Raw genomic sequence first — 12,400 nt, 5'->3', positions numbered from 1 at the left:
GTACGGGCACTATAAGAGCAGGAATTACTATACAATAGCTGTCCCACAAGAAAAGAAAAACAAACTAAATTATACATGGCATGGCAGAATAATTAAAATGTATCTTGTGGACTAGTGTAAGAACTTTGATTTGAAGGTAGTTTGTAATTTAAAAGGGATTTTTCCACAAATAAAAGTTGATTTTAATCAATAGATCTTGGAATAATAATAATTTACACAATTGGAGATGCTTAAATTAAATGTCCCTGTGCTGAGATAATCTTATAAATGTGCCCCTGCTGTGTAATGGCCTTGTCTGACCATACAGGAACATGGTCTGATCATACCACATCTCCTGGGCAGGGGAGGAAGCAAAAGAGTATACAGACATTACAGCATGGGATCACAGCTGATCGTTTTTGTGAGGCAAAACATTTCACTGCCTGTTTTTAAACAATGTTTTACTTCAAAGTAAGAATAATTTGCGTTCTTGTGCTGTAATGTCTGTATATGCTTTTGCTTCCTCCCCCGCCCAGGAGATGTGGTATGATCAGACCGTGTTCCTGCACGGTCAGACACAGACATTACACAGTACACAGCAGGGGCACGTTTATAAGATTATCTCAGCACAGGAACATTTTATTTAAACACATCCAATTGTGGAACTTATTATTATTCCAAGATCTATAGATTAAAATTAACTTTTGTTTGTGGGAAAATCACTAAGTAGGGTGTACTTTTAAGCACACATTTAGTGGGCAATGCATTTTTCAGTGCACCTTGTACGGAGGAGTGCTGCTGGATATTTAAAGCAACTGACAATATCACAATCCTTAATTTTTTACCCATTTTTCTTAGGGAGAAAAGACTCCATTTCAAAAAATGCCTTCTCTCGCAGCTTCATAGTTTCTTTCATTTCCTTAATTTGGTCTTCATTTTCTTGTGTGTTCTTTATCCTGGATGAATACAAAAAAAAATACCCTCAGTGTAAATTTCTGATGACAATTTATGCTGCGGATTTTATGCATAAAAGGTGAAATGTGCATGTGCCGCTTAGCCACATCATTTGCACAACTTAATCCGCAGCGGTATTTGTTATGCTGCAGCATTTTCTCTGCTTTGCCTCCATCCTCCAGATTCTTACAAAACAGACAAACTAGGGAGAAACTGAGCGTGTCAATCAAGCGGAATTGTATGAATAGAAGCAAGAGAGGACCTGTCTCGCAGCCACTGTTACCCATGGCTGGCATTTAACACTGACTGAGAACCATCTTTAAAAATTATGATTTTTTAAAGGGAACCTATTAAGTCTGATATCACTATTTACCTGCAAACATAGGGTTCATCTGCAGGTTAATTGCGATGGGCAGGTCCCTGACCGCAGTATTGAAAGTGTGGCACCAGGGAGAAAATTAATTTTATTTCTCCTCGGAGCTCCTAGTTCTCAGTCATGCAAGTGTGCTGATGCGGCTACCATCACTGCTCAATACACTGTGAGGGGCGGCTATAAGCAAGGCCTAGCACTTTAACTGGCAGCTGACTCCGCTCGCTCTGCAGTACATCAGGGAAGTCAGGCAAAGTGCCAAGGTGTGCTAATAGCCGCCGCTCACAGTATAATGAACGATGATGGGAGTCACATTGCGCTGGCATGAATGTATGACTGAATGCTTGGAAAAATTAAGTTCATGTTCTCCTGGGTGCCGCACTTCCAGTACTGCGGCCACACACCCTCCCGTCCCTATTAACCTGCAGATTAACTCTATATCTGCATTATCCAACCAGACAGGTTCCCATTAAAGAACTAGAGTGATGTACAGTAAAAAGCAAAACTAAATTGGTGAGCCTGAGGTGAACAGCCCATGGTTATGTGCGCAAAGGTTCCTACCTGAGCCTAAAGTGAGGACTGTGTTATAATCAGCAAATTACTGCAAGTCTGGCAAGTGAAATCTAAGGCGATCAGCTGATATAATTGATGAAACCTGTAGGTTTTAGGTTATGGCTACATGGCAACTTTGCCCATTACACCTGTTGTGTGACCCAGGTTTGCACGGTGCTGCTACATCACAGCGCAATACAAATGAATGGGATTGCATTTACGACCCCGAGTGAAACGTGATTGAGACAAGCAGGTTGCAAAAAAACAGATGAGATTGGACCTGTTGCGATTTGCTTGTTGCAGTACCGTTAGGGTCGCAATGAGACCCAATTCACTTGTATTGCGCTGAGATCATCAGCAGCGAGTGAACCTTGGTTGCATGACATATGTTGCAGCAAAAGTCATCAGGTAGCTCTAACCTTATTTTTACAAATTCCAATGCAAATTTGTGCCATGTCTTCTAGATTGGGGGCAACTGAGTATATGTGAAATCTGCTCAGCAATAATGGCCCAAATACCCCAATAGGAAATATGGACCAGAATTGTCCTAGGTGCATTACAAAAGGGGTCCACATACTTTTTTATTTATTGCAGATACTAAGAAAAGTTTTTGTGCTCAGCCGGCGCCATTCTCAGAGAAGGAATATGTCTTAGCGGCGCTAAGTAATTACAGCGCATCTTTGTTTGCTGTGAACAATTCTAGCATCTGCTGTTTAATTCCCAGAAGTGAGGCCATTACATACTTCTTCAGTTCCAGTGACAGGTCTTTCAGCTTTTTTTTCTGCCGGGTTATGGAGCTGGAGCATCGTGTCTGCAGCTTTGTTAATTCCTCCAACTTCTGCTTATATGAGCGATGGGTTTCCTAATAAAATCACACACACATAAATTACTGCTAGAATCCAAGGTGACATTGGCGTGGATGTGAACACACAAGATATTAGAGCAGTTGGCTACAGAATGAAGAGGGAATGAGCATATACTGTATCTAAGAAGTCAGAGAACCTACTAAACACATAAAAAACTGAAACTACGGAAAAGTTTAAAGGGACCGGTCAGGTACCTGATGCTGCCCTCTGTGACAGGAGGATGCAGTAGTGACATGTACAGTATTGAACAGTGTGATTAGGTCAAACATACAGGCTACACAGAGAAACCAGAGTCACACTGTGACATCACATGATTTCCTATTATGTTGCACTGTGACCTGCGGTGACAGAGTGGTAAATGTTTCCAACTGTGTTGGATTTTCTGTGGCTGATTGCAAGTTGTACCTGACTCACTTACCGTAGACTTCAATGCATGTCGCAAACGACTTTTCTGCGATTTGGCAATTTTTTTTCAGCAAAATTACAGCACTAAAATAGTCACGTAACAAGAAGTTGCACAGATGATTATGGTCAAACGACATGTCAGGAAATTGCTGCCATGCGACACGTCACTATGTAGCTACAGCACTTGGCCAGCTCTGAGCAGCAACAAATTAGCGATACTCCTGATCTAAGAGCTGATGATTGACAGTAGTGGGGAGAAAAAGGTCAATCGGTAGATAGATACCTGCAGCGCAGCACAGCCACCTCTCCACACCATTTTGATTGTTTTGTAAAGGACACTTTCTGTTGCCAAAATTTATTCTCCCAAATTTTGTTGGTTAACCCCTTCGCACTGATGCCTGTTTTCAACTTCATGACCAGGCTAATTTTTTAAATTCTGACCAGTGTCACTTTATGGGTTAATTACTCTGAAACACTTTAACGGATCCCAGTGTTTCTAAGATTGTTTTTTCGTGACACATTGCACTTCATGTTAGTGGTAAATTTAGGTCGATATATATTGTGTTTGTGAAAATATAAGAATTTTTGCAAAAATTTAGCAATTTTCAAACTTCTAATTTTATAACCCTTAAACTAGATAATTGCTGTTTATTAACCATCCCATGTCTACTTTACATCTGCATTATTTTTGAAACATAAAAATAAAAATTAGGAAGTTAAAAGTTGAAAAAAAAAAAGCAACTTCTCATTTTTCCATCAAAATTTACAATTTATTTACTTATTTATTTTAGGGGCCACATCACATTTGAAGTGACTTTGCGGGGCCTATGTGACAGAAAATACCCAAATGTGACACCATTTTAAAATCTGCATCCCTCAAAGTACTCAAAACCACATTCAAGAAGTTTATTAACCTTTTACGTGCTGAAATTAACATTTTAATTTTTCCTACAAAAAAAAAAAAAGTTAAAATGTTCCTTTAGCCCCAAAAGGTTTAATTTTCAAAAGGGTAACAGGGGAAATGGATCATACTATGTGTTGTGCAATTTTTCCTGAGTACGCCAATACCCCATATGTGGTGGGAAACTACTGTTCTGGGCGTACGGCAGGGCTCAGAATGGAAGGAGCACCATTTGACTGGAATAGATAGAAGTCATATCTCGTTTGCAGAGCCGCTGATTGATGTGCCTAAACAGTGAAAACCGCCACAAGTGACCCCATTTTTGAAACTACACCTCTCAAGGACTTTTTCTAGACGTGTAGTGAGCACCTTGAACCTGCAGGTGCTTCACAGAATTTTATAACTTTGAGATGTGAAAATGAAAAAATACATTTCTCATAAAAATGTTGCTTTAGCCCCAAATTTTTAATTTTCAGAAAAGTGACAGGAGAAAATGGACCATACAATTTGTTGTGCAATTTCTCCTGAGTACGCAGATACCCGATATGTGGTGGAAAACTGCTGTTTGGGAGCATAGCAGGGCTCGGAAGGGAAAGAACAGCATTTGACTTTTGGAGCGCAAAATTGGCTGGAGTAGATTGCGGATGCCATGTCACATTTGAAGAGCCTATGACATGCCAGAACAACAGAAACCCCACAAGTGACTATGTGGCACCCCAGGGGTCTGGTTTCCACAGTAACAGCAATGTTATGTCTGAGAGCAGGTGGGAGGTCTCTTGGTCAGGAATCCTATGCATGCCACACCTCCTGCCCAGTCCTGGGAGGGGAAGGACTTCCCCTATATAAACCTGGGGCTGAGGCAGGGTTAGTCAGAAGAGTAGAGAGAAGAAGAGAAGCAGTAATAGGAAAGAAAGATCAGGAGCTCTGTGGGAGTCGTGCTAAGAGGAGGTCAGGGCTGGAAGCTGTAGAGCTCGCCCTGATTGAAGATTTCTTACCAGACCTGGAGTCCGAGGCTGTGGGGACTAACTCCTACACAGCAGCAGAAACCGACCGGCAGGGGATTTCAGGTTCTCTGGCCCAGAAACCCGAAGGCTCGGTCACAGGAGTGGGACCAGCACCGCCGTCGTGGAGCGGAAGCTACTAGAAGGCCCCGAGTCACCGGCCATACGGGTGAGCACCACACGGTACACTCAGGGACGTGGGCTACCTTTACCCGCCTCTAGCAAGGTAGCCAGAAGAGTACAATTAGTTGGGGAGGCCTACAACTCCGCCTGGCCAAGGGGGATCCCATCAGCTCAAGGACTGACCAGGCCCCGACCGCTAGCCAGTACTCCGGGTGGGTCTATCTTTGTCACCAGTAAAGACCCTGAACTACACCGCATCGTCTCTGAGTGATTCCTGCTACCCCCATCATCCACGTCGGCTGCCCTGAGGCCATACCCCTCCCGTTGGGGGTTATACCATCCACGCTGCACCATCCTTCCACCGGCCTCAGCGGTCTGCCCTGCAGCGGCAGCTCCATAGCTGCATTCAACGGGTGGCGTAGTCGTCCTACATCTACTGCTAATATACCGCCACTTAGTCTGACTCCCTGGGCACGGACCGGGTCACCGCCACGAGACTACTACCCCTATCAGATCCGGCTCCGGGTAGTCCCTGCGTGCGCAACGCTACATCACATAGGCCCAGGGCGCGTCAACTTCATTTTGGAAACAACACCTCTTGAGGAATTAATCTAGGGGTGTAGTGAGCACTTTTAACCCTAAGGCGATTCACAGAACTGTATAACATTGGGCTGAGTCAATGGAAAATTTCCACTAAAATGTTGCCTTGACCCCAAGTTTTCAATTGTTATAAGGAATAATGAGAGAAAATGAATGGTACAATTTGTTATGCAATTTCTTCTGAGTATGCCAATACCCCATATGTGGTTTAAAACTACCTTTGAGGCACAGTGCAAAGCACAGAAGGGAAGGAGCGCCGTACTGGAGTTCAGATTTTGCTGGAATGGTTTGTGGGTGCCATAATCCACTGGAAGAGGCCCTGAGGTGTCAGAACCCCTCCTCTTCCATAAACGTCCCCATTTAACAAAATTCACCTGTAATTGAATTCATCTAAGGGTGCAATGATCATATTGACACCATGGGTGTGTCACAGAATTTTATGCCATTGGGCAGTGAAGAAAAAAGTAATTACCGTACATTTTTACTCCACAAAAAGTAAAAGAAAGCCAAAATCACTGAACTGAATGCAACACCACCTTGTTCAGGTGCAGGATGAGGTAAAGAGCATGACAGTAAAGCACAGCCAGCTCTGAAACCGCCTGATGGAGATAATTGCGATAAGAAAAGCTACCATACAGAAGAGATGGAACAGCAAGATGTCTGTCAATGGCTCAAAGGGTGGGAACTGAAGCATGTTGAGAACAAGATTAAAATCCCAAGTATCAAGGGGGGGTGAGGGGGGGGGGGAGGTGGTGAGGTACGATGTCTTCGCATACACCATTCCCTGGAGAAAAGTCTTGACTCGTGGCTTGGAAGCCAGATTTCTTTGAAATAGGATAGCCAAGACAGAGATCTGACCCTTGAGAAAATTAAGATAGTGTCCCAACTCCCGACCAGACCGCCAAAATAGAAGAAGAAGCTGCAAGGAGAAGGACAACGGGGACACGTTGCTGGATTCACAGCAACAAAAGTAGACCTTCCAAGTACAATGGTAGATATACAATGAGGAGAGCTTTCGTGCCTTTACCATAGTCTAGATAATTGGATTCAAAAATCCCGATGCAGTCAGAACTGTGGCTATAACAGCCATGCCATTAAACGGAGCGACCATAAATTCTGTTGGAAGAGCGAACCCTGAAAAAAAAAAAAAAAATCTGGACCCTTGACCATGGTTAACGGGTCGATCCAGAGACTACACTGTCGTCCCAACAACACCTACACATAAACCGGTCCCTTGTATCCTCCTAAAACCAGTACACATCCTGGACAGTACACATCCTTTCTACTATTACTATTGTGAAAGTTAAAAATTTGGGGCTAAAGCAACATTTTTGTGGAAAATAACACATTTTTATTTTTTGCTTCCACTGTTTAATTCCTGTGAAGCACTTGAAGGGTTAACAAACATCCTAAATTTGGTTTTAATAACTTTGAGGGGTGCATTTTTTCTAATGGGGCGTTTTCTGACATATAGGTGACTAAAAGTCACTTCAAGTAAGGTTTTATACATTTGTAAAAATTGCTGCTAAACTTTTAACCCTTCTACATTTTTAACAAAAAAAAAGTATATTTCAAAAATTATGTTGATGTAAAGTAGACATGTGGAAAGTATTACTTATTAATTTTAGTCGTATGGCTACATTTTAAGGGCATAAAAATTAAAAAAAATTGCAAATTTTTCATTAAAAATTTCCAATTTTTTGTTAATAAGTAAAACGCAAATCATATTGATCTAAATTTACCATTAACATGAACAACAGGTCACGAAAAATATCTCAGAATTACCTGGATGTGTGGAAGCATTTCAGAGTTATTACCACAAAGTGAAGATTTAAAAAATTTGGCTTGGTGAGGAAGGTGAATGCAGGCTTTGGCATTAAGGGGTTAATACAGTTAATGTAGATAATAAAGTCAATTATTGTGCAAAAATTCTAAATATTTTCATGTTTTCCCATGATTTCAACATTTACATGAAGTCATAGACAGATGCTATAGGAAATTATGCAAGACTTTAAAACAGGTTTTCGCCTACTTTATTTGTATGGGCCCCTTCACATTCCATCTGAACAGGAGTTCCTGTTTCTGGTCAACACTGGTTATCATAAATAAAGATCCTTCAATGAAAAAAAAAAATTATATATATAAAATTTTATTTACCGTATATATTTATTTTTCACATTTCCAACTGTAAATCTGGTGAATTGTAGATATAAAATCCCAGATAGACAATTGTGCCAGTCTGTTAAAATGGAATCGGTGTTTGCACCTTTCCCACTAACAAGCAATAGGAGGTTTGTTACTACTTCCAGCCCTATTGTGAGGAGCCTTTCTTTAACTGACCCTCCTAATGATGCTCTAGTCTAGTTCATTACACCACAGGACTGAATTACGAGTCCACAAACAGTCCTCAGGGCAGTCAGTCAATCCTCTGATTTACACTGCTCACCAGTAGCTATAAGGCTACCATCTCGCACAGCCCCATCTCCTTGGGTATGAATCTTGCACCAGCAAACCTCTTTCCTGGGCCAACACTGGCTCCATCAGGCTTCATAAAACTGACGTCCCTCCCCCCCCAGATGAGAGCATGCAGCGCACACAGACAGGTTAGTTAGCAACCCAAACTAAGGACTCCCAAAAGGCAACAAGTCTCTTTGACATCTCCCAGGCTGCTCTCCATTATATTCTCTAAGCCTTGTTGGGTTGTGACAAGCCTAATCACACGGCCTACACACTATGCAGCTTCTCCACAGGCCCTGCTTCACACACTCTCGCTTCCTTCCAGTCTACCGCCTCTCTTTATTTGAACATCATCAAATAATGATGACAATATTTGTCATAGCCTCCAGTCCACCGATGCTCCCTGTTGAGCAAGTCCACTGCACCTCTAGTTCACCGACGCCCATACAATGGACAGGCTTCTTCACGGTCAGCAAACAGGAAGAGGTGCGGCCACTGCTCACAAGTCCTCCCCAGGCTGCTATCTCACATAGCTTTTCCTTGACAGGTGAAAGACTATGGTGGCTACCAATAAGGCATTGTAAAGGTGCAGACACCTAGCCAAACAGATGTTAAAAGTGGCCCATATGTTTACCTCCCTTATTAGACAACTAACATCTGCCGTACTCAGTTGTAGGTTGCTCGGGCAGCCATTGAGTCAATGTGCATTAACTTTTCACGGGAAAGATGAAAGTATTGTGCATTATTATGTAGTGGAACAATTTTAAAACACTTTAGGGGCGCTAACATTGTATATTGCATCAATTTACGTGGGGCATTTTAAGGGCACAACCTAACATATTAGATCAAGCAATTTAGGGGAAATTTTATGAATAGCATCATCTTACAGTGGGCATATAATGAGGTATAGGGCATGTATTTTGAGATGCACTATTTGACAATTTTAAAGCCACTTTTGGGGCACGTGATCTGGTTTCTTTATAAGAGATGCTTAGAGAGAATCTGTGTGAAAACATTTTAAAAGGGGCACATGGAGGGAAACCATGTGCATGTTATCAATACGATGTCGGTGGGAGGCCCAACCCCGGTATCTCCACTGATCAGAGAATAGGAGATATTGTTCAGTACTCGGCAAATTTCGCTACACATTGAACGGAATTGTGCAGTGCAGCTTTGGTAAATTCTTACACCCTGCTACTGCCGGACTCAATAACATGTGATTAGTGGGGGTGCTGGGTGTTGGACCCACCGGTATGATAATGATGACCTTTCAAAAGGACTTTAGAAGATACATTATGTGGGACACTTTAGGCAAGCATAAAGTAGATGGCAGAATTTTATATAGGGCCTTTGTATTAGTGACAATGGTGCCTTTGGGGTACAGAAACGATTTAGTGCATGGGGCACTTTAGATTGGACCCCTATCTGTATCATGCTTCATACTATGGGGCAGTATGAGAATGGGGCATTATAAGTGCAAAAAGGTTACGATAATAGCTAATATAAAAAGTGCATGCCAAATGACACATCAAGAGATTATCCTGTAAATATGCCACCGTGCTAAATAAAGTCAAAGTGTAAGACGAGACACCTATTAACAGCATTGCTGGGAGAGCCAATCGAAATATCAAGGGCTCCATGCCAACCTCAATGCTCCAGCCTCATCCCCCTTTGTAAAGAGATTGTTAGACGTCTTGCACAGAACTAGATATTAATGAGGCCAAAGGGCTCCTGTAGCACAGTCTGCTCTATATGCTCGGGTCAAAATGCAACATTATGAGCTGGTTAATCACCACTCTCCTATCCTGTCTAGTAGATAAGACTCAGAAAACCTAAAGCTAATGCTGTCTCAATAAAGGCAAAGGTGAGAAAGAAAAATCACAGCTGAAACTCTACGCTTCACCATGTTTCTAATCTATATCTTTTAAGAAAGATAATCGGCTCTCTGGGACTTTAATACTGAAGGTTTTGTAACCACACTTTTCAATACACTTGGGGCTGCCGGATCCTGGCACATACCTGCCAAGCATTTGCAAAAAGAACCAGTTTGCACACACATTGATACTAAAGTTATAGGTGTATGGATCACGGGCCCCAGGTGGTAATACCTATAGAAAGGAACATGTGTAACGGTTCTAGTCTGCATTTAGCCTCTGCACACAATTCTGAGGTGCAGGAAAGGCCCTGGTTGACATGAGAGGAGAAGGAGCTGTGAAATGCTGTGACCTTGCTGACGCTGCCTCCCTCTTCTCCATGGTGGAGCGTCACCACTTTTTTTTTTTTAAACAAATTAAAAAGTACACGGCCTATGCCACAAGGTGCGAGATCCACATGGAGCCATTTCAGAACAACAAAACAAATCTGTAGTGCATCCAAATTATAAGAGAATCCGTCATTTTTTATTCTCTTAAACTGTCAAAATGTACATGTAATGTGGTATAAATGCATTAATATACTCAACGTTCACCGTCTTTCCCGGTGTCCAGCGTCACTCTGGTCCTCTTGTCATGGGACGGTGATTCCAGATTGCCGGATCACGTAGGTGACCATTTGTGAGCCAGACGTTGCTTTTACTATTTAAGACTATGGAGCGTCATAATGAGGCTCCACGGGTTTATATTGTAATAGTGACTTCCATCGCACATATAGAACCTAGTGACTTATAATGAACCCAATCGAGATGGTTTGGGGTGAGCTGGACCGCAGAGTGAAGGCAAAAGGGCCAACAAGTGCTAAGCATCTCTGGGAACTCCTTCAAGATTGTTGGAAGACCATTTCTGGTGACTACCTCTTGAAGCTCATCAAGAGAATGCCAAGAGTGTGCAAAGCAGTCATCAAAGCAAAAGGTGGCTACTTTGAAGAACCTAGAATATAAGACATATTTTCAGTTGTTTCACACTTTTTTGTTAAGTATATAATTCCACATGTGTTAATTCATAGTTTTGATGCCTTCAGTGTGAATGTACAATTTTCATAGTCATGAAAATACAGAAAAATATTTAAATGAGAAGGTGTGTCCAAACTTTTGGTCTGTACTGTAAGTGTCTAGACTTTTAGCTGAGATGAATCTGTGCTACAATAAATTTATCACTTAAACATGAGCCATGTATGAGAGAGTTGGAGTCGTGGAGCCGTGTCATGGAAATTGAGGAGTCGGAGTTCGAGTCGGAAGTTTGGCTTACCGAATCCACAGCCCTGCCTAAGGGACCTAAACAGCAGAAACCCCCACAACTGACCCCATTTTGGAAACTACACCCCACAAAGATTTTATAATCAGGATTAAGGAACTACACATTTGATAACATTAGGTCGTCATTTTGAATACGTCGTCATTAGTGTTGAGCGCAAGTGTTTGCTGCTCGAGTTTGCATTGGGTATGCACTGAGTATCTCGGGTGCCAAAAAAATAGGAATTATTCCTACCGTTAATTATGTTTCCAGGAGTCCATCATGACAGCAAGACAGGAGGTAGTTCCTCTGACCTTCTAGGGACAGGAAACACATGAGAGGCTAAAAGTCCCCCCCCCCACTTCACCCTCAGTGTTTGTACTAATCACCACCCCAGGATGGATGCAACTCTATTTTATTAAATTCACCAATGTTACATTCACATTAGCATAAAGAGTAGGGGAGGGAATATAACGGTGCTGTCATGATGGACTCCTGGAAACGTAATTAACGGTAGGAATAATTCCTATTTTACCAGTTCGTCCATCATGACAGCACGACAGGAGAAATACCAAATCAAAACGGTCATTAGGGTGGGACTACTGCTTGCAGAACCTACGACCATAAGCTAGCTTTTGGCTGGACGGAACATATAATTTGTAGTGTTTGCTAAAGGTAGAAATATTAGACCAAGTTGCCTGGCAGATTTGTTCTACCGATGCTCCTGCCTTCTCTGCCCAAGAGGTAGAAACTCCACAAAGGCAAGAAAGCCTCTAAACCAACCTTAGCAAGATGGATAACCAAAACTAACGCTCTTGCGTATGAGTCAGAGAAAAAGGACCCGTTAGAGCTCTAACGGGTCCTTTTTCTCTGACTCATACGCAAGAGCGTTAGTTTTGGTTATCCATCTTGCTAAGGTTGGTTTAGAGGCTTTCTTGCCTTTGTTTGCTCCTGAATATTGGAGGAACTCCAGGGAGCTGTTGCTTCCATATAGTAAATGACTGATCTCCTGACGTCCAGAGTAT

General features: G+C 42.2%; 1 protein-coding gene across 2 annotated transcripts in view; it reads right to left on the bottom strand.

Moving 5' to 3' along the window:
* Positions 1–12,400, bottom strand: part of TMEM120A (transmembrane protein 120A) — a 48,574-nt gene that overhangs the window by 15,187 nt on the left and 20,987 nt on the right. The window contains exons 1-3 of one of the 2 annotated variants that reach the window (XM_073665438.1): positions 7,784–7,854; positions 2,599–2,717; positions 825–935 (exon numbers count right to left, since the gene is read on the bottom strand). In XM_073665438.1, the coding sequence (XP_073521539.1) occupies positions 825–935; positions 2,599–2,717; positions 7,784–7,813 (260 nt within the window). In that variant the 5' untranslated portion in view covers positions 7,814–7,854. Of the gene's footprint in view, positions 1–824; positions 936–2,598; positions 2,718–7,783; positions 7,855–12,400 lie in introns of those variants that run through there. The other variant, XM_073665437.1, reaches the window with a different exon arrangement.

This window comes from Phyllobates terribilis, unplaced genomic scaffold (assembly GCF_046119375.1).
Source record: "Phyllobates terribilis strain yellow unplaced genomic scaffold, ASM4611937v1 Scaffold_2__4_contigs__length_985480577, whole genome shotgun sequence".
Taxonomy (NCBI): Eukaryota; Metazoa; Chordata; class Amphibia; order Anura; family Dendrobatidae; genus Phyllobates; species Phyllobates terribilis.
The sequence above is the reverse complement of the archived record's forward strand: the minus strand, read 5'-3'. Positions and strand labels throughout refer to the sequence as shown.